At 45.3% G+C, this 22382-nt stretch overlaps 1 protein-coding gene across 2 annotated transcripts in view; it reads right to left on the bottom strand.

Moving 5' to 3' along the window:
- The window catches only part of LOC131889158 (uncharacterized), a 36251-nt gene that overhangs the window by 4736 nt on the left and 9133 nt on the right, over positions 1 to 22382 (bottom strand). The window contains exons 1-3 of one of the 2 annotated variants that reach the window (XM_059238183.1): positions 19427 to 19701; positions 18766 to 19344; positions 7061 to 7851 (exon numbers count right to left, since the gene is read on the bottom strand). In XM_059238183.1, coding sequence (XP_059094166.1) covers positions 7061 to 7851; positions 18766 to 19279 — 1305 coding nt within the window. In that variant the 5' untranslated portion in view covers positions 19280 to 19344; positions 19427 to 19701. Of the gene's footprint in view, positions 1 to 7060; positions 7852 to 18765; positions 19345 to 19426; positions 19702 to 22382 lie in introns of those variants that run through there. The other variant, XM_059238182.1, reaches the window with a different exon arrangement.

The raw sequence follows: 22382 nt of genomic DNA, 5'->3' as shown, positions 1-22382 counted from the left end.
TCATGAATTTATCCGCCTTTTCCCGACAGGGTGATCGGAGTTTCATTTTTCTACAATTCTTCCAAATATCGACTACCCTACTACTGTACAGAGCATGAGATACTGTAGATATGGACGTTCCTTGACTGCTTAGTGGAGGAACATATACGTACTTATTTACTACCTGGGTATATGTATTATACGTTCAGCTCAGTGGGGAAATGTCGAACGTCGTGATTCTGACCAGCCCATCCATCAAATGTCGTTAAGAGCGAGTGTGTTTTTGTTTCACCGTTTTTCCCGCTCAACCGAAAAGAAAATGCTAACAAAGGCAAAAGAAATCGCATTGAATTTTTTTCATCGCTCAGATTTATGTGCATTTTCCAGCCTTTTGACTGAAGAGGTGGAATGGGTGCCTAAAGAGGTCACATCATTAAACGTGATTGTGATCGTCACCGTCGTGACCGGACATGATCAATGGACATTCACTGGGACGTGTTAATTGGGATCGTTTCGGTGACAAACGGTCTTTTATCTTTTCCCTGGACAGCCTTTAGGCGAAAAGCCTGGACCAGGAGGCTCAAGATGTCAATTCAGCTATGGGAATGCTTTTGCGCTGAGACTTTTCTGAAGACAAACACCTTCAATACAACCTTTTTTGACACCACATATTATGCATCATCAGTTCATCACTAACCATCCTGGAAGTTTTAGCTTATTATCAAGGGCCCATTCCGTCTACCACTACCATAAAGAGATGCACGTAGAAGCCATCGTGATGGTTCTAAAATGTGTTCTGAGAGAAGCAGACTGTCATCTATCCATCCATCCATTCGGTCATGGGTCGTTCCTCCTCTGGGGTTAGGGATAGCTGACTTATGACTGACTTATGACTAACTTACGGGGGCTGGTGGATTGGGGATGCTTATCTGAACATTCCTTATGAGTGGATGGTAACCCCGTATTTCCATCCCTATTAGGGTACGAGAACTCGCGTCAATGCAAAATTATTTTCATCGCTTGACTCTGGCTTCCGATCAATTTATGATTGGAAGGCGCATATCGACAGACCGGGGAAGCCAGTTCCAAGCTCGCTCGCTCGCTCTCATCTACAAGTACATAGCTATGAAGTGCCTATATTTTACGGGGCGGACGTGAGTATTGCAGAAATCAGTGGGGTGCTCGGCTGGGCTTGTCCATAGTAACGCATAAATGAAAGGTCGTCTGGAAACAGACCACAGACTTGAGGTTGTCCACTGAGCACGTAAAGGGCGGATCCATGGGCACACCTCTGGCACAAGACGAATCTTGAGGGGATAAGAAAAAAAGTAGAGCAGTCTGCGCCAGGATTCGAAGGAACTGACGAGGAAGGGGACCTTTTGGAGTCAGTGACTTTCAAGACTCTCGTTTATTCTTACATGAAAAGTAATATGAGATCAAAAAGGGACCCAGAGTTTTGGTTCAATCCCTGACGAAAGGTTTCTACATTTTGAAAAAAACAGTCTTTCAAGTTTTGACGCTAGGCATTCTTGGCCTGTGACAGCATGCTCGAGTTACTGGTGTATATGCACCTCTTGTTTACCAGATGGTAGATTTGGGACCCAAAAGATGCCTACCATCATCACCATCATCATCATCAGCCACCTGATCTCCAAATCGATTGCGATTCAATTGGAACGAATTGCCACTTTGTGTTGTACATCTTAAGAGAAGATCCCTACCCTCTCTGATAGCTTACACCTAACATCGCAGTCACATTTGGTGTGAGCATTCTCGAATGCTCGAGCCATGTTGGTCTTTAGACTGTTGTGGTGGTTGTGGTGGTGGTGGGAGGCTTAAAAAAACCTCAAACCAACATTTGGAGTTGACTGAATCTAGTCGGGCATATCGCCCTGATCGGTGGTAGGTTAGTCTTTGGGTTTGTGTATTGGATGTTGCATGTGAGTGGTGTGATGATGGCTCAATTGGATGATGGAGAGCCAGTCTGACGTGCACTTTTGCAACAACGGGGGCGCGTCTCTTCATGGGCTTCAAGACATGAGCAAGACGTGAGAGCTTTAATGATGCCTCTTGGGAACCAACGACTTGCCATTTCTTTTTGATCATTTGTGGACTTCATTAGGATTACAGTTTCCAGCACTTCGAGATGGGAAATTCATCATTCTTACTTAACCTTATTTGCCTAGTACATCTGACCCCTCAACGCATGAGATCTGGTAAGCCCTTGAACATAAGGTAGATCTAGGATTTTGGTCAAGATCCTGTCCAGATCTGGCTTAAAACCTGCCACATGACCGGCTCTATCAAGAACAGCAACAGCGTTGTTGATCTGTTTATCAGTTGGCATCGTGCGATACTCTCTTTGGACTTAAAGTTCCAATATATCTACTCACTAGACCTCGAAAAAAGGTTAGCGTTTTACTCAGAACAATATTTTTAAAAACGAAAAAAAATGAAAACAAGGTGAGAAAACACGGAAAAAGTAGTCAAAACTTACAAAAAAAGTTGTGAAATGTGAAAAAAGGTGTAAATATGCAAGAAGGATTGTTACAGTGGGGAAAAGGTCGTGTTTAGCCTCTTTGCTGCATTGTCTCAATTTTGTCTCAATTTTTTTCCCTGTAACTTTTTTTCGAGGTATATTCCTTAATGGACGGAACCTTTTGAACATTTTACCTTCATTATTCCGACTGTGTTCTTTTCATTTGGAGTAATGCTGAACAAACATAAAAACAAAAATATAAAAAATATAAAAAGGAAAGGACCACATTGGAAGGGAGACGGGATCAATCCTCTCCCCATTTCCATTTTCCAAAAGTCATTATCTCGACTTACTAGAACATATCCTACTCCTCCTTCTCCAGATGACAAGCTACTTCAAAGTGGTTTCAAGATTCAAAATTCACCCTTTGGAGACTCACCCCCTACCAAGCATTAGAGTGAATGGAGTAAATCGATGATGAATTGGTTCACCACGCTCCTGCACTAGAGAGGCTAAATAAGCGCATTTGAACCAATTGATCAATTAAAGCAAAATGTCAAGAAGGGAAATGCTACGTGTGCCCTCTTACCTCATCAAGTAAAGCGTAGGTATTTCCTAACTGAGATTTCCAACGAATCTTAAACGTATCGTACGTGCAGAACCACGAGTTAGTTAATCTATTTTACTCTTGCCCTTGACAAGCGTTGTTGAAAAGCAACTTTCTCAAGCAGTTGCAAGAAGCATGGGTTTTTGGAAGAACTTAGATTTGCCTTTGCCAACCACAACCAAGCCCTTTGTCAATCCTCGAGATATCAGCCCAATGATGCTTTTTGTGAGGCCAGAGGTCCGATAAAGCGCTTTGTCTGCCCTGATCATGGCCTATCAATGTGTTTGGATTCGTTTGCTGATCCTGTGTTTGGGCTTGGTCGTTGTTAAAGTCACTGTTGTTGTTGTTGTTGTTGTTGTTGTTGTTTTCGTTGGGTATGAATCAAAGAGGCCTACCAGTACCTACGTATTTGCCAATTGCTTGACTGACTGACTGTTTGACTGACTGACTCGCTGAGAAAAGAGAATTTTCTAAGGATGACCTCTTGACACACGCATTTGGCAATTTGTAATAAAAAGAAACAGCAGCAGCAGCAGGCCTGTTTCTCCGCCGACATCGTTTCTCTTTGAACTCCACATAGCACATAAGGTACATACAGTAAGGTACGCCTTTGAGGGAAATAACAGCTACACGCATCTTGGGGCTGCTCGGTCGAATCATGAACATTGGATTTATCCCAAGATATCCACTTCAAAAGACAAGACGAGACAGGGAAAAGCAATATTCGTGGTGCTTAAATGAAACATTAGCGTGGTGCATAAAACCTGAAAATCCAACGATTCTTTGCCCAATTCTCCGTGCTTGAAATACGTGTATTGTGTCGGGAATGGCCGTCTCGAAAAGGTGCTTTATCGGATTCGTCTTGAGTCCAAAATATGAGGATTGCCAAAAAAACATCCCCACCAACCAGCCAACCACCCAACCAACGTGTTGGACCGAGATGGAAGAATGGCTCCTCGGTGGAACCAATTCAAATGATGATGAATGTTGCCTTTTAAAAAAGTTTCTCCCCCTATGTCAGAACTTCAGCTATGAAACTATGCACCTCAAGGATTTAGATTTTTACCGCACATTCACCATCGGGTGAGCAGGGTGGTGGAGGTTATCGTATAAAAGGTAAAAGCGTCTTTGTTTCGTTCGTCCCACTACAAAGAATAACTGTGACAACGGTTACGGACGCACAATTGAACGAAAATGAAGAGGCCGCTTGCACTCTTAGTCACGAACACATAATACGAGAGAGATGTGCGGGTTTTGTTCTAGTGTGATAGATTGCAAATTGTTGTTGGGTGTTTGTTTTTTGTCCGGATTCTTGCTCATTAGCTTGTCACTTGGGCCGGCCGATCATCCGTGTTCCAGACCAAACAATCAGCGGGGGGAAGGAAGGCCCTCAAGGCAAAGGGCTCGCCAACCACGGGGCCCGTTTTTCCCTTTTCTCTCCTCTTGCTTCTTTCGAAGTATCATCATCATCATCATCGCCTTTTTGTGCTCATCTCATGACTCTGCGAAACAATTGAGTGTTCAACAATTTGCAAGCCAGTGCCATCCATGTCTCGATTTTGCCTCAATGGGTCTGTCGCCCAACTGGGAATCGGTGCCAAAGGATTGTGGGAGAGAAAAAAAAGAGTGCACTGCCTTGGTCAGAATTGAGTCGCGAGAGAGGAGGGCGAAAAGACGAAAAGACGAAAAGACGAAAAGACGAAAAATTGTCTTCATTCGCACATGACGAGCCGAAATTTGACAATTGGTGGTAAGCCCACCACCAAACCAAGTTCATTGCCCGTCTCCTATACCGGTACCTACCGTACATGTGTACTAGCAAGGAGAGTAGATTGGATCAAGATGTACGTGGACTGGCCAACTTTTTTTCCAACGTACATATTTACTGAAAAGGCTGGCATAACAAAGAGAAATACTCTCTCAAAGATTCCTTTTCATATGCCATCCCAAACATGTGCACGTAAGTAAAACCGCTTCTCATCCATCGCCCAGTTGACGGGATACAATATGCTCTTTTCTTGAGGTTGGTCGAATAACTCCCTACAAAGATATGGGAGTCCAACAGCTGCCACTTTGTATAGGTAGGTATAGACCCATTTTCGAGGGTCTGCCGAGCGGTGTGGTCACTAACGATCGAATTGACATCGCTACAACGTTAGGAAAAAGTATGAATCAAAGCTCATACTGAATAGAAACCCGATTTGAGCGCCGTGTGAGGCAGATAAGCATCAAGTCTTGGACAGTTTTTCCAGCTTCATCCACGGATTCAAATCGCAATGGGAACGAGCGTTGAGCCCTGAAGAGCCCCACCTTGACACTCGAGATGATTTTGTGCTAGAACCGAGCAAATCTTTTGAGTATGGTAATTGTATTTTCGGAAGTAAATGCGACAGGTTCCGCATTGTTCTCCATGCCTCATGCTCACTTGAGTCACAAAAGAGCGAGAAATGGAACGATCTCTCTCTTTCTCTCTCCTTTGTGTGATTTTCATAATTATGCCCTCCTGCTCTTGCTTGAGGATGGATAGATAGTAGATAGGCATCTGGAGAAGTTGTTCACGGTGCCTTCTTCCTCACCTTTAAAATCTGAATGATGAGACGAGCGAAGGTGTTTCTCTAATTTTCTCTTTTCCCTTCCGAAGGTGGCAGAAGAACGAAATAGCCACTTTAACAAGAAAACATGTTCGGTCCTCTGCAAATGTTGCATACATAGACATACTGTATATTCATCCAGGGGCTGAATGTACGCCACTGGCGGGTTCACTCGCCCACTACGCACTGCTCTCAGGTCTGTAGCTTAAGGCTTGCTCAGACGCATGTTGTTATTGTTGTTGTTGTTGTATGTTCATAGTCAGGAAGACATACTATACAATAGGTAGAGATAGAGAGAAAGATAGGGTTAAAGGTATTGATTGGAAGTGAGAAGGAAGGGTGGCTGCGTGGGTCCAAGCAAGGATAGTGCCAACCATGAGGTTCGTAAGAACGGAAGAAAATGACCCGCAATTACAATGATGGTTATCATCAATTATGATTAAGATTTTTTTGTTCTTCCCCTCAATAACGGCCCAGAGTGGTGGCTAGCACATGCGTTGCGAAACACGTGTTTTTTGCACGTACCCTATGAACGTGGCAATCTTGTGCAAATTCACACCAACCGCAGAGCACACAGAGTGTTTCATTTTCGGACGTGCCATGATCGAGTGCAGGCAAAAGCGACAATTGTCATGGTTGGTGAAAGATCCACAGCCATCTTAGATCACATCACCTTCGTACGTACAGTACGTATATGGTACATCATATCTCCTGACCACACAACCACACAAAGCCACAAGTGGACGGTAATTCATTCTTTCATTCTTTCCCTCTTTCTCTCTGCTTTTCTTCGTCGTCAAAGGAACAATGAAGAAGACCAGCCAACTTTCCACCTCTGTTCAAGAAACAAATGTTGTTCCGGTAGTTCTCACATTTGGCCAAGGAGAGAATCAACCACTTGCTTGGCTATTCAAAGCCAGAAGGAGTTGGAAAATTGATTATTTTCTGCTTGAATTTCATGTACTACTGTACATACATACTGTACAATATCGAATATGTAAATTTGGCAAAAATGTTGACAGCCCGATTCTGTAAAGGAGAGGGCGAATGATACCTTGTCCTTTGTTCTTTTTTTTGCTGTGCATCACCATCTACTTAAAGGAGCGACGGCAGCGATGGCATAGAAACATGCTCTTCTTGTAACTTTCTGACAAGCTTGACAGACATAACAAAAATAATATTTTATACTAATCGTCTTCGTTGGTGAGACATTCCTATGTCTTAGCGTTTCAATTTAGATAGACTTAGGTGGACCATTGTACAATACTCATGTTGAGAGATCTAAGACTTATTCCTCGAACCACAGAGATTCAATGTGCTCATTACCCTTCATTCGAAAGAAACAAGCCCCATCTTCACTTCGACTAGTGGATACTTATTTTGGAAGGTTGAATAAAGTCTTACCTTCAACGTTTTCACAGCAATGGTCACATTGTACCGCTTCCACACGGCCTCGTAAACATCCCCGTACTGACCGCCGCCCAATTTATGCTTCATCACAATGTCGGTGCGGTCCATTTCCCACTCGTCCGTTTCGAAGGCGAACAAGGATTTCTTGTCCCGTTTCGGGGCCGGGTACAGCAATTGCGTAATGAGTCCATCCGCATGACGGTTGTGATGCCGAACCAGTTGATCCAGGTCCGAGAATCGAGCCTCGGCCGACACGAACAGGTCTCGGTCTTCGTCCACTTGTATTCGATAATGGTACACCCGACCCTCGTATCGCAGGCTAATGGACCGTTGGCCGGGCGAAGACTCGCTTTCGCGGACCAAGAACGACCCATTGATTCCCGAGGACAGCAGATATTCGGCGGCGTTTCTCGCCACCGCCCCGTGGAACCACGGGTATTGCGCCAAACACGCCTGCGGCGCGATATAATTGGAGGGCACCCAGCCGACTTTCTCGTCCTGATTGCGGGCCTCGCACCACTCCCGAGATTTGCTAAAGCCCAAGATGTGCACGGATTCGCCTTTATGTAAAGGGATCTGGTTGCTCCCATAGGGCTTGAAGTGATAGAGTGCCATGAACATGGTGCAATCCTCGAGGTCCTGGTCGTCGTCCATTTGAGCATGGGCTCTCGAGATCGATGACTTGAGGTTCTCGTCCGAGCTGAAATGCTCATGGAGTCGAGTGTCGGACGCGCTGAACGTTGAGGCGTGCGGAAAGTCGCTCAAATCCTCTTTGGAACCACACTCTGAAAGTAAGGCCATACATCAATGCGACTATTCAAGGTATTTTTAAGCATGTCGCCCAGATCAGCCACAACAACGTAAACGACCGATGCTTTCCAGGCCAAAGCCAGTCGTAAGTAATAAGTCACGACTAGCGCGTGGCCAAGCCAAAAAGAGCCAAGCTTCCTAATTAGGGCCAAGAAATGGGCTCTTATCTTCCAAGCGTTCACTTTCCACCTCTGTGCAGAGAGTGGTTGTCTAATTTACTGAGTGTCTCATGGTAAACAAGAAAAAACAGAACATGTTTCTGCTTCAAGTAACATTGTAAGAACACTGTTGCGGGAGCTTTCAAACCAAAGTTAGAGTAAGAAACTAATCCTCACTCGGAGAAGACCATTCAATACCAAACTACACACATTCTACGTTGGCAAATCTTCCCTTATCATTGTGCTCGTCTGAAGGCCTCAATACTTATTATTGGCAACATCCTTAACTTTTTTTGCACTCTTGACAAACCCAACTTCGATTGCGTGTTTACTAAAAAGCGGTGGTCAAATACATTGGAGGACACAAATTTGGGCCTACCATGTTACAGTATACAATAGAGACCAAGTAGTCTACAACGGTTTGAAGGTCGATACAAATATTCAAGAGGGCAACTTGACCACGATACCCTGAATCATCCAAGCCTCCTCATAACCACCATCATTCAGGGCAACCAAATTGCACCGATTAGCGAGGTGCTTCAGCGTCAATGATTAATCTAAGGTACGCGTACTCATAGCATCAGCTACCGTATCAGTTCAATCCAAGCGTTCAACGAAAGCGCCGGTGGTAAGTTTGCCAAATCCATAAAGACTACCCAAAAATAATGATGAGCCTAATGATGATGATCATGGCAATGAAGTCCACGGGGTGGTTGGCTAGTGGTCTGTCTGATGCTGAGAATCTATGACCCCCCCAATTGGCCACTCGCTGACTGCTTGGTTGTTGGGCTCGGTCTTGGCGAGAGAGTACTTACTGCTCAAAAAACAAAGGCCAAAAGTGGTGTCAAAGCAGATAGACTTGCCACAAGGAACAGAAAGTGCGCTATGTGAAATTGTCCCCCAAAGCCAAAAAAGAAGCATCTCTTCCTAGGGATCAGATGAGCCATGATATCTGTCGTTGAGGCTCGAATTCTGATCAGTGTAGAACACTTGCAGTGAAATGTATTGAGTCCATACAGTATACATACTCGTACGTATCTTCATACATACGAGTATGTGTACCCCCCTTGGTCTGATATCAAACTTGGCTTCCACCAAATTGGGTGCCTAATCCTCACCTTTCTCGCTTAAATAAGCCTTCTGTGCAATTTGAAGCCGAGGCTGGCAAACCCTCTTGGGGTAGAGTTGTCTTTTAAACACTGGAATTATTTATTGCGCGAAAATTTTCTCGCCAGGAGGCCAGAACCTCAGGATAAATAGCTGCTGGCTCGAAGTGTTTTTTTCAAGTACGGTAAGTACAGAAATAATCGCACTAACAGACATGATCGTCGGATCTTCCTCTGCCTCTTGAGTCGAACAAAGCCATGTATTTGAGATCATTATTGGATTAGTTTTTGTGCCAATAGATCACCTGTCATCAGGGTTTAGGGTTTAGGCCGTCATAACTCGACGTGATCCCCTCTGATCTTACTATCCATGTACGTAGGTGCTTCTAGAGAGGTACGAGTTCGTAGCTGTCACAACTCCCTTGATCATTGTTATTATTAATATCAACATGATTCAAGGGATCAATTTCTTGAATGGAGGGAGAATGATAAATCGACGCTTGGATTCAAAGGGAAAGTTACCACGACATATCTTCACAGCCTCACAAGGACGAGCAAAAAAATTGAAATTACATTTGTGATATCCAATTATAGTTGGGAGATCGCCAGACAACAGGCGGCTTGATTAATTACTTATCAAAAGTCGTTTAATGAATCGTCTTGATGGATCAAGATTGAGCAGCAATTTTCGATGGCAAACCTCCCAACATGATCTGGATCTTTTACCTTAATTAAGCAACCGCATTGATCAAGTCGAGCGAATGAGGACCAACGGGGGGGCCCAAATCCCGGTGAACTACAGCAGTTTACCTTGAAACAGAGCGCGGTTTATCATGGGACCCTCCTCCTCCTCCTCCTCCTCCCACCAGGACCGGTCCAGGCCTACAATTGCCCAATTGTCAGCGACTGGCTAATTGGTTGTGGCAAGGAAACATAAGAGGGCTCCTTCCATCCGACAGGGTTCATGTTACGATAAGGTTTATCGCGGACCACGAGAGGCCTCTGGGTCACCATACCGGCGGCCTGTCAAAGTGCTCAAGACATTATCAAGACGACAACGACAATTGGTCGGTCCAACAATGATTGAGAGTCGACTCTTTCTCATGGTCTCTTCATTCAGCACGACAGCTCAAGCTCTTTGTTTATTAATAGACGCTTTTATTGCCTTGAGATTAATCCAGTGGGAAAAGTAGACGGGAATATCGGTGGACGATCGTGAGAAGGGATTGATTGAAGGGGACAAAAACGAGGTGATCAAATGGAAAATCGTGAATCTGGCGGAGGTCAAAGTCCGTGCGTCTCAATTGAACAGTCTAACTAGAAATTGGCATCGAGCCAATCCAAACCCAATGAGATCGCCAATCTTGGCTGAAGGAAGACGAGCCAGATCATCAAACTCCCTTCAGGTTCGGGAAGAAACGTGCTCAATCCTTGTATTAGCGCCTATCTATCTATGTGTGTACGACTATGTGTGGATACAGTACGTAGGAACATGAAATGTACATACACCAACGGTGGGAATTGCCGACCGATGGATGGCCCTGGGCCAATTGGCCTGAGTTTCAGGTGAGTTTCAGGTCATTTTCTGGAAATGAATCCCATTTCGTGAAAAAGAGGCAGCAGATGAGATTATGCCCAAGGAAATGGATCCCCAATGATTGACACCGCATTATCGGCCTCATCATCATCATCATTGATGGTATCTTTCAAGGGGAATGCCAAATAGCTCGCTACAGGGTGTCTGACCAAGACCTGGATTACTTTGGCTTGAGCCAAAAACATTGACTGTCTTGAGATCCCAAAGTAAGGGTTTCTTTTTTTTCCAATTCATGGTTTTATTTGATCTCCCTTTTCTTGAGCACTCAATTGTTGGACGAGCGTCTTGAACTGGCACGAATCAATAACGACTTTCCTGGAAGCATGGTTCACTTTTGAGTCACTCCTCATCGTTTTTAAGCGCTCCTCATTTATTTGTGGAATTCCATTTTCTCTTTCAATTTGCAATTTCTCGGGTGCTTTTCTCAAGGATGGATGGATGGATGGATGGATGGATGGATGAACTTGGTTGGTTGGTTGGTTGGTTGGTTGGTTGGTTGGCATTCTGCCTTGGAGCGATGATGGCTTTGGGAGACTGTATAGTAGATGGAGTCAAACTCATGTTTGCTTCTTCCTTTCGTTGGGCATGGAATTGATTTTTCCACAATTCGACCTGATGGAACCGGGTGAGTCTTAAAATGCGATGAATTCGAATTGTCGAATTGTCCAATTTCCGTTTGTCGAATACCATAATCCCTTCTTCTTGCATATTTCTTTCAAACTGAATTCGCGAACCTTTCCGGGACTTTAGGGTCGGTGGTAGTGAGGTGAGCATTGCCTCGTCTTGCCAGTTCTATTCGTAAATCATTTTCTGTGTGGATCTGTTCACTGTTTACCTCCTCTCAGCCAATTTCCTCTTGGGCCAAATTTCCCGACTGACGGTTGAATTCTCCAATGCTGAGAAGCACGAACGGACGGAGCTTCGAGACAACGGTTTCCCGCACAATCGATTTCAAGTTGATTTTCTCGTTGGAAAAAGTCGTGTTTCGGGATTTAAGATATGATGAAATGTGTGGCATTGAGTTCACTCATTTTTCACTCTGACAGACATTTGCTTCTTCACGTTTTTCACCTTGACGAAAGTTTGCGAAGAAACGTCATGACTGAGGGACAGACGTGCACAAGTACGCGTAAGCTTCTCTCTAACGAGAGAGGGAAAGAGAGAGAGGAACGACCTTCTTCATTTGACAATCGTCTTGAACACGGCATTGGCTCATCGGGCCATGATCATCGATTCTTAATCAATTGACAAAGCTCGCAATTCAAGGCAATAATACGTAACCGGCGATCTCTTCGGCGTTTCCAATGTCAAGTCCGGATTGATTGGATATCGACTGGCCATTGAGTGAGTGAGCGACTGAGTGAGTGGGCCTCCATTTCGGTCATTACCCAACGAGGATCTTGACGGGCACCCATCTGATAGGCAAAAGGTAGAATCGAATCATGAAGGAAGGATCATTAGAAGAACCACTGGACGAAAGATATTTTTTTTTACTCGCCTCCATCGACCCAGTTCACTTTCCTGGCGATCTCAGCCACGGCCTAGTTTGATCTAGGCATTGGGCTCATAGGAACCCCTCTGATCCGTTTAGTTTTAATAAATGCCATAAAAAACGACGACACAAGATCTCGTCCTGGCAGCCACTCCGATCCCAATCTTGAGTCCATGAAGAGGAAAAATGGAATCATCTTTTCAAAACACGATCAGGGTTGGAGTTCAGTGGAGAGAAGGACGTCTTTGGATTAACCTAGGCAGGGTTGAAATCCTCGGGAAATGGCGTTTCAACATGGCAACTCACACTCTCTGTATGTCTCTCTCTTCTCGTTTCCAACTGACAAATTCCTGTCCATTCTCATTCTCAGTCGCACTAACCCGTCCTTTGCCTTCTGGGTCCTGGTGTGTGTGCAATGGCCATTCCTCTTTCTTCTCCCCCTTTTTCTCGAATTCTCCCGGCTCACTGGGCCGGCTTTAAAATTTGAATGGAATGCGAATCACGGCCGAGAATTCCAAGAACCCACAATATCATAAACTCCTCCTCCACCACCACCACCACCATCAACAACAACAACAGCAGCAAGTACAACTTCACCATCATCATCCCAGCCAATGTTTCCTCTCGCCTTTGAAGTGGCTCACTACCAAGCCCAGTTTCGTAACCAACAGACAATACAACACGGCGGGTCATGGTACTTCTTTCCCCATGGCATGCCAGCCAAAATTGATAGGGCCCCAATTCTGAGTGGAGAAGCCATTTCTGGGAGCCTTCATTTGACGTTGATTAGGACATGTGTTTGGTCAAGTCCGTTAGGCTCGAGCTTCCATCCATCCATCCATCCATTTGTGAAGGAGTGAACGTCAAAATACACCAACCATCACAGAGCTTCAAGAGACGAGACAAGACTGTTATTGTTAGCCAGATGAGCCGATCAAGTTTCAGTGTCAATTTCGGGCATGAATGCGGCGTCTCCATGAGGTCCAACTAGTTTGAGATCTTCCCAAAAGAAAAAGATATTCCGCCCAGATAACCCACACCACTCGTATTCAAGAGACACAGACGTCGAAAGACAACGAAAGACCATGCCAATCAGGCCAATCAGGCCAACAATCTTGAGCCAAGAAACCGAACCACTGCCACCGCCACCGCCACCCCTTGATTGGCCAGATGAATGCAGCGCTTATAAGTCCGTTTTGACCTGGTTTTCTCGGAAATGTGGTCTCGATCTGCTGTCTTGCGAGTCTTTGTTTCTCGTTTGAGCGGAAGATAATCCCATGATTGTGCGGAAAATCGAATTTCAAATTGCTCTGCCCATCATCCCATCCCGCCGACAGACCTGGGAAATCATCTTCATAATCTCTCTCTCTCTCTCTCAACACCCAAATTGAATCCCCCCTGCCACCTTCAACTCGGCAAATTGGCAGAATCAAGATTGGATTCCCATTCACTACCATTGAATTGTGTTCAACAATATTGGGTCAGGAAAAAGCGTACATACATTATACAGAGGCTCGTCGTCAACGACTCTCCGAAACTTGGGGCACTTTGTCCCTCCTCAGTTGAGTGACGAACTGACTGAACCCCCATCATCAACCTCTAGCTATTATACCTAGTATGGGACTAGGAAGTATGGGACTAGGTCTCCAAGAGGCTCCGAATCATGCACATGAATGGGAAAAAAGAGAGAGGTGCCGATTACCCTGTCTTCATCGTTTGGAGCTGTTCTTTCTTCATTTTCGCCACCACTTACAACGGCTCGTGAAAGAAAAAAAAATGGGTCTCTTTCGCTCTCTCTCTGTCTCTGATCCTTGGTTTGAGGTTGCCAAGACCGTGATTAACGTCAAAATGAGTCTCATCTCCCGCTCGATTTTTGAGTCTCTTCGAGTGTCTTTTCGCTACTCACCCGGGCTAATCTCTATCTATTTGTGATTGTGAAGGGATCAGGAGATTTCCACGGTGGAATGTCAAAGTAGCTGAAACGACTTAATCGATCCGTCGATCGTGATAACGACGGATTAATGGATTGGACACTGCTGTTCAGTGTTGGCGGGATCTGCTTAAGAGGGATCGATGATCGAGAGACTTACTTGGACTCTCATAACTCTCTTCAAAACAAATGCGGGCGCAGTCATCTTTGCTCCGGTATTAATGGTTAATGGCTGATGGCTAATGGCTAACTAATAGACCTTCAAAAGAGGTGGGTACGACTCCGCCTGGATTCCTCAACAGGAGGGAGGAGAGGAACAACCGATCCACCTTCGACCACGACGAACCGTTTCATGAATGACAAACCGTTTTCACTCTCCCACCACTTCTCGGTGAATGGGCTTAATTACGTAAAACGACTTTTTACCACGTACTGTAGGTGGATGCATCAAGTCCGTCTTCGGAATCTGTCAATGAGATGAGCTTGGAAATCATCGTCGAATTTTTACTCGGGTAGGTGTTTGGAAGATATGAGGAAAAAAAGAGGCCATGGAGCCAGTCTGGCATGCAGCAGGGCATGAAGTGCATGCTCGCTCTGGATTGCATCCAGTATCCGCAGGCTGCTGGAGACGCTTTGGGAGAATGTTGGCGGGAGAACACAAGGGTGGGTCCAACAAATTCGCTCCAATTGATTGTGCGAATCCAATGGCATTCCATTACGAACGCTATCAATCAAAGCACACAATTGCCCGAACACCACCACCACCAACAACAACAACATCAGGCTTGCATTTCAAAGCTTGAGGTAAACCACGTGTAGGAGAAAAAAAAGACAGACATTCATCCGAATTAATCAAAAGAAAGGAAAGTGCTGCGGATGATTCCAGATTTGGCCTCTTGTCGTTGGGATGGTCTTTGTTCTCCCGCTGACTTTTATGGGTGGAGTGTGCTTTATGGGGCCTGTTGCCTCCTCTTGTCTCTTTGATGTTTCTTGCGTCGGACTTCACCGATGGATCTGCCTATTCATACCCCAGTCAGCCAGTCAGTCAATCAGTCAGTCAGTCAGCTAGCCTTTCAGTCAGTTGGTCGGTCGGTCGGTCAAGTGTATATCTGTCTGTCTGTGTGTCTGTCTGCTCATCTTTACATTCTGGCTTGGCACCAAAACGAAGCGGACGGTAAAAAAACGAAACATAAAAGTAAGCCCGGTGAAGGGTCCAATTGTCAGCCAATGAATCACCTTAGTCGTCAACCAGGTCCAAAGGCATAAACCCAACTGGAGACAGTGGAAAAAGCTTTTTGGCCCGGGGAGCTCTGCTCTCTTCGTGTACATGTTTTCTGTGCTATAGCACAAGACAGAAAGAAATTGCGGCAAATCGTAATTAGAACACTTGTGAGACGTAGAAGGAAGACAACAGCGACAAATGGGAGTCACCATTTCCATCTGTTCTCAATTGGCCGGCCAAAAACGCAGGCCAACTGAAGATTCTTGTAACCGCAGTTCCATCTCAATTCCAATCGTTGATCAACATTATGATTAGCACGAAACGGGTCTGGCCAAATGGGTCGACTTCTCTTCTTACGTACGTACACGAGACATAGGTAGACGTTTGTGCACAAGCGCATTGCCAGGCTAAATTTGACTAGAAGGTTGTTTGTTGAATGGGCTTGGTTAACAATAAAAGAAACATCGAAACGTTGCTCTCCATATCCTCATTGAAATTGCTCCCATCCTTATCTCGGCAACATGTCCAGCTCATTCACACGCATATGAAGTACATGGAGCTGATTTCTAATGTCCCAAAGATTGGGAAAAGACGAACAGAGATCAAGGCATTTTGTAAAAGATAAAGACCCTTGGTGGTGGTGGTGGTGGTTTATATCTTGTCTAGAAAGTCAGCAGTAGAAGAAGAATGAGCTAGCTTGGCCAATCTCGTCATTAAATTGTTCCGGAAAATAGTTAGAACCAACCTGAGTGGAGAGACAAAATTGCCATTGTAAAGCCCGAAACAACACAGCCTGAAGCCAACACGTAGTCTATAGAGGCCAACTTTCACATTGATATAGGATTGGAAGTCCTCCGTTAGGAATAGTCTCGAGAAGATCCCATTTTCGTGGATGGAGCATGTCATCTTGGCTCGGAGATTAATGCGCGCCAACTCGTTCAAGGTTGGGACGAATTATGGGTTGAATCGTGATGTCAGCCCAGGCAAACTTGAGCCAGGCGTGATCTCTTGAACCCTTTTCAGGTCCATGGCACATTGCCGTGTCAAATTCGAGTGCAAATACCCTTTGTCGCTAACTTAGTTCTGATTCGGGAAGAGCTTGAAGAAAACGCAATTTTCTACACCAAAGGAGAGTTCAAGCCTCCGAGGAGATACTCGTAGATTTGGAACCAGGGTGTTCCTCACCGAATGAATGGCTAAATATTGCTCTCCTCCACATCAACAACAAGTTGCCCGCCCCTTAGGGAATGAGTTTGAAAGTGATGGAGGGTTAGTTCGCTTTGGAAATGGGGTTCTGCCAGAACGAGCCATAAAACCCTCTACCCTACTCCGCAAACAAGGGCATAATTAAGGCCTAATCAATCTGCAAGTGAATGAGGAGGAAGTAGGCGAGACTCTGGGGGAAGAAGCTCGTGTGTCAAGTCAAGATTTCGTCACACATAATTAATGGTGTCCTTTCTTCTTACACTATTTTCCTTGTATTTGTTGTATTTTGAATTGCTGACTTTTGCAAGTACATAGCATGGCTCTTGTAAGACGTCAATTGATGATTGTGCTCCGGGTGAAACGAGTGAGCGAGATGGAAAGTAAAGTTCAAGAATTTTCACATAATTTCTCAACCTTGAGAGTGAGAGATCTTGTTCATGTGCAAACTGGTGCAATAATCCATCCCGCCATCAAAGAGGACATGATGTAACGTGACAAGAGGTATTCATTCGGTTTGAGATGACTGAAAGAGAGAGAGACATATCCAATGTCGTCACACTGTCTTGAAAATACAAAGCGCCTGCTGGGTTGAGTCTCCTCCTGAACGTACCTAATACGTACAGGCTACAGGGTAAGGATTGAGGGCAAAGTACGCGTGGAGCGGTCTCCATGGTGCGTGCATGAACAGTAACCCAGTAATCTGGTTTAAAGAGGCATGACTGGAAGATTTGCCCGAAAATCCGCCTATAAAGTGAAGTGTTAGAAAGTGTCTTTTTATGGCCAGCCGTGACTAAATACGGATTGTTGAATCAATCCCCCTCTACAATTGAGAGATCGGTCGCCCCATTAAATTGAGCCCTTTTTTCCCTACGACAAGAATGTGGTCGTCTCCAACCCTGCGTCCATTTATGGCATGATAGGTGGCTTCATGACCGGTCCGAAGTCGTCCTCACACCATTTTTGACGGAAAAATCGTGGGAGTGGAGTGTTTTGACTGAAAATCTGCCTTGAGATTCGTGTGTATTTATCCGCACAGAAGAGGCCATTTCCTGCACGGACTTCCACGTTAATTGCATATTCATTACTTGAAAATGCAAATCGCATAAGCTTTTGTTTCAAGAGGTCCCCGAGATGAGCCGGTGAAGATTCATATGTTCTTAGCTCGATCCTCTATCTTCATTTCCTGTCCCAAGATTGGGTGCTGCCAAATCCCTCGAATGTTTGCGTTGCATTGTCCTTGGGACTCGACCTTTCAAACCTATCCATCAATCTATCAAAGGAGAAATCAATTCCGGTCTTCTTTGAACATCAGATCGAATTTATAACTGATGAAAAGTCATGAGAAACGCGGCCAATTTTGGGCGTTGTTTTCATTGGAAGCGTCTGCGTGATCGAAAGGTGCCTCTTGCATTGTTGGTCTGGTGTGATTGCCCGGCTAGCATCTTTCAATCTCGGAAAGAATGTTCTTGGGCCTCCATTGCAAAGATGAGGAGAGGTTACTCGTGGAATCTGCCGCTGCTACTTCAATTATCATTGACTACTACTAGTACTACTACTACTACTTTTGCCACCACCCGAATATTGGGCGGTTATTGGAGCGAGAAAGTGGTACGCTATTGTTCTGTGCCAGTAAATTGATCAGATTCGAGTGAAGAAAGAAAAAGTTCGCTTCCCAGAGGCTTAATAACAGGTCGGCAGAGGGCGTGTTCCAAGTTGCATTGTGTCAGCCCATCAAGTTTGAACACTTACATCTTTTGATGTTTCTGAAGCGTTCTATGGGTCCAACTACGGTAGACCTAGCTAGCTTCAGGTCCAACCATCGCCGATCTGATCGTGGCTGATATTGGTGGTGGATCGTTAGAGCGAAATAATGATCCCTCAGATCGGAAGGATCCAAATACATATGGTAATAATGGTTTTTCGTCTCCCAAATGAAAAGATCACGCTTTCTGACACTTTGAGGCGATCAGCTCTCGGGGCATGACATCTACAGTATCGAGAGAAATGCCGACGGTTTGGGGGAAATGTGCGATGCTTGTCCTGGTACCTTGAACTTTTGAGTTTGAGGATCAACGCACAACATTAGAACACAAAAGTAAAAACAATGAGTCATCAGGGCACGGCGCAAAATGAAATGGGTGGGGTCCGGTCTGGCCTTGTTTTATTCCTCTCTCTTACCTTTGTTCTTGAATCTAGTCCCAGTGTGATGATGTTTCTTCTCTCTTGATCGTGATTTCCCTGGATGTAAGATGAGGGTTTCAGCCTCCTTCGGGAGCACAAAATCACTTTGCTCCCGCCGATGGTGAAAATTGGGCGGGAGATTCACTGCTTGACTTAAATCACTCAAACTGGCACTTTTCTCACCCGCCACCTTCAAGCTCTTGCTGGATCTCCCAGTCGGCCTTGTCCCGGCCGAGACCTTGTCCTTGTCCTTGGAGGAGAGCCGCGGCGAGGACGTGGCTTGTGGGCCCGATGGCATTGTCAACGTGGGCCGGCGTGTTTTGCGCGGCTGAGCACGCTTCTTTTTACGTTGCTTCGACCGTGATGAGATCACGCCCCTTGCCACCTTCTCCTCTTTGGAGAGGCGGGGTGGAGGCGGGGGCGAACGCAAGAGGAACGCATCCCTGCGGGGGGGAAGTTTAGGACTCTCCAATTCTGTGGCGGAAGGGACGCACCAAAACCTCATTTTCATCGGATTTCACTCACACGCTGCCTGATGTGGCTGGCTGACCGATGTTCGAGTTGTCGTTTATTTGCCTGCAAGCAAGGAGGGAAAGAACTCTGGTTGAACATATGTGGATTCAAGGCTGGGCTCAAAGGGTGAATTTATTGTACGTACAACAATGTTCATGCTCTGTTCTGAGGCCTCGCCAACTATTTGAATGGTAATGCGATCAAAGAGATGACAAAGAAACATCCGTGCGATCGACCTCCCAAAAGGGGGAACCTCGCATTTATCCATCATTCCCTTTTGGAGGGGAAGCCTTTTAAAGGGAACCATTACCACATGACTATCAGCATCACTTTCATAACGATGAGGTCTCGAAAATGTTCTCTATTCTTCGCACTTCCAAGTCATTGATTGGACATCTTCATCTCCGAAGTAAGGCGCGCCCTTCTTCAACCGATTCACATTCAAACCTGCCCAGAAAGGCTTCGGACCTTTGGCGGGAAGGAATGACCTATTTTTCAATTTCAGAGGCCACTATGACTTCATCGGGCACCCCCTCCCTCCCCCTATTCTCTAATGTGGTAGGTTTGGTTACTCTTGGTTGACCATTCCCCATCAACCGCCCACGCCCCCGCCCCCGCACACTCACAATTGGCTACGCAACAAACATCATCACCATGATCATCGCCACTTTGTTGAACTCCCCGCCCCCGATCGAGGTTTGTGTCCCTTCTTCCATTGTGTTCATGTTTGGCCGTTGAGTATGTTGACATGGATACAAAAACAGCTAGGTATAATATTAATGCCAAATACGGTGGAGGGGATTGCAACCTCTTCATGCTGGTGTTGATATAGTTACTGCCTTCATGTACAACTTTGTCTTTGTTGGTTGGCGCTGATCGGCGATCCTGAGATTTGGCATTAAAAGTCCAATCATCGCTCATGTGCACCTCAACAGTTATCAACAACAAATGTGGCAAGACCGACCACAGGTTTGGCAATAACGCTATTTCTATCTGATCCTATCCAAGTTCATTATTACCTCGACCAGGGGAGTTCCCCACACGGAAGCATTCGTTGAGCCAGAAAAATAACAAAAAATGACCATTTTGTTCACGTGAGTCGGCAACAAAGCCTTCAAAAGCTGGACCATGATGGCTGATTTTAATGAATCCAGACGACAACAGCCTCCCGAGAGTCTCCGGCCCAATGACTAAAAAGCGCAAAAACCCTCAGGAGATTTAGAACGCCCCAAAAGAGACCACACTCGTCGAAAAAGCCAACGGCTAAATATGGTGACGAGGAGCAGCGTTCTCAACCTCTCGCCTCAGGGAGCTTCTTCCACTTGGATTATTTGGGTGCTCAATAAGGTGGCAAATCTAGTCGTGACATCAGAGCAATGACTCGGGGAAAACCGACTGGGCCGATCTGGATTCCCCTTTGTTTTGAGCATAGGTCACATCAAAGTAGTCAGTCAGTCAGTCAGTCAGTGGGGACCACACCAACTCAAAAGGGTGGTCGTGCACCGTGGCCAGTTTCGTTCAAGATTACTAAGACGACTACGTATTGGCTACAAGTATTCCCAATGGCGCGGTTCCCTTGGCAAAAGAAAGTGTTGATGCCTCGGGTCCTGGGAACCTATCTATGGCATTGTGATTGGGCTATATTTGAGCTGTGAATATGAAGCTGAGCTCGGACAGGGACATGAAAGGCACAATTACAAGGCATCCATTTGAGCGTCATTCCACAGTGGTGCTCACAGATTAGCAATGTAGGGTAGGTCTCCTGGTCGAAGAGACGTTCGGATTAAACAGGAATGTTTAGGGAAACTCTTTGGAAAGAACCCTTTTTACCTCGGGCAACTGGGAAATGTAATTCAAAATGGACATCAGGAGCGGCAACAAAACTTGAGCAACTGAACATGATGAACTGATTGTGTTTGTGTTCTGCAATTGTTTGGACTTCATGAGAACGTGGAACAGGTAATGGAAGCGTCTTAAACCAACATCACGAAGGCATACAAAGGACTCGAACAATCCAAAGTGACACCCCCGGAATGCCGTGAACAAACGGAAGATGGACACTTCATGACAACCCACAACCATAACAATAACAGTAACAACAATAACTGCGTATTCTTCCCTCAATCTAGTCAAGTCAATCCATGAAAAAGGAGCCCTCAAGACGGAATTTTTTAATAGAGGAAGTAAACTGGACATAATGATGACAATAATGATAATACCTCGTAATAATAACAAAATTGATAGCATCTGCTACAAATTGTGCGTATGCCGGTTCACTGGCCGACATCATCGTTTACAAGAGCTGTCCAATGCTCTGGGATCGTCCATCTGACGCCAGGGAAACCGAAGGGAAATTCAATTATGGTAGACTGGCGACCAACGGATCAGTGAGATTTCCCACTGAAGGTCATGCATTGACTCCTATTCATGTCGGCCCTCTGATAAACGAAACGAAGGATAGAAAGTGAGGGAAACCGCCGAGCAACATTGCCGCCAACCTGTGCCAGAGTCATCTGGGATGGTGAGTACCACAATGTTTCCTAGTACACGTGGTTAACCCGGCAGCAGAGAAACACGGAAAGAGAGAGAGACACATTTTCTCATGGAATATCCAGGCATTGGCTAATTCATCCTCTAGTCTGGTAACAGATAAATGATCAATGTGATTTGCATATTTCGTACCATTGCTTCACAAGAAGAAATCTCAACGAGTTCATGATCATGGACAATCCAATGGACAATTCATTCCCCTGTCACAAGAGCACGGCCGTTGGTTGATCATATTTCTTGAGGGCCATTCTTATCCATCCTTATGAGTGACAAGTGAGTGGAGAAACTAACTCCTCTTGGAAATGACATATTGTTTGGAGTACACAAGTCTACATATAAGATAAGCAAACAACGAGCCCGGACCATTAACTCGTTCCCAATTTCACCACTGGACGAACCATTCGAGTGAGCACTTGAACTCTCTCGCCAAACGAAACAAACACACACATCCACACACACACAAATATGGTAGCAATAGGAATGTACATGTAAGTGCGTCCTGAGTGTATATATATGTGTGTGTGTGTGTGTGTGTGTGTGTGTGTGTGTGT

Source organism: Tigriopus californicus, chromosome 10 (assembly GCF_007210705.1).
Source record: "Tigriopus californicus strain San Diego chromosome 10, Tcal_SD_v2.1, whole genome shotgun sequence".
Lineage (NCBI taxonomy): Eukaryota > Metazoa > Arthropoda > Copepoda > Harpacticoida > Harpacticidae > Tigriopus > Tigriopus californicus.
Note: the sequence above shows the minus strand (reverse complement) of the source record. Positions and strands in the feature narration are given on the sequence as shown.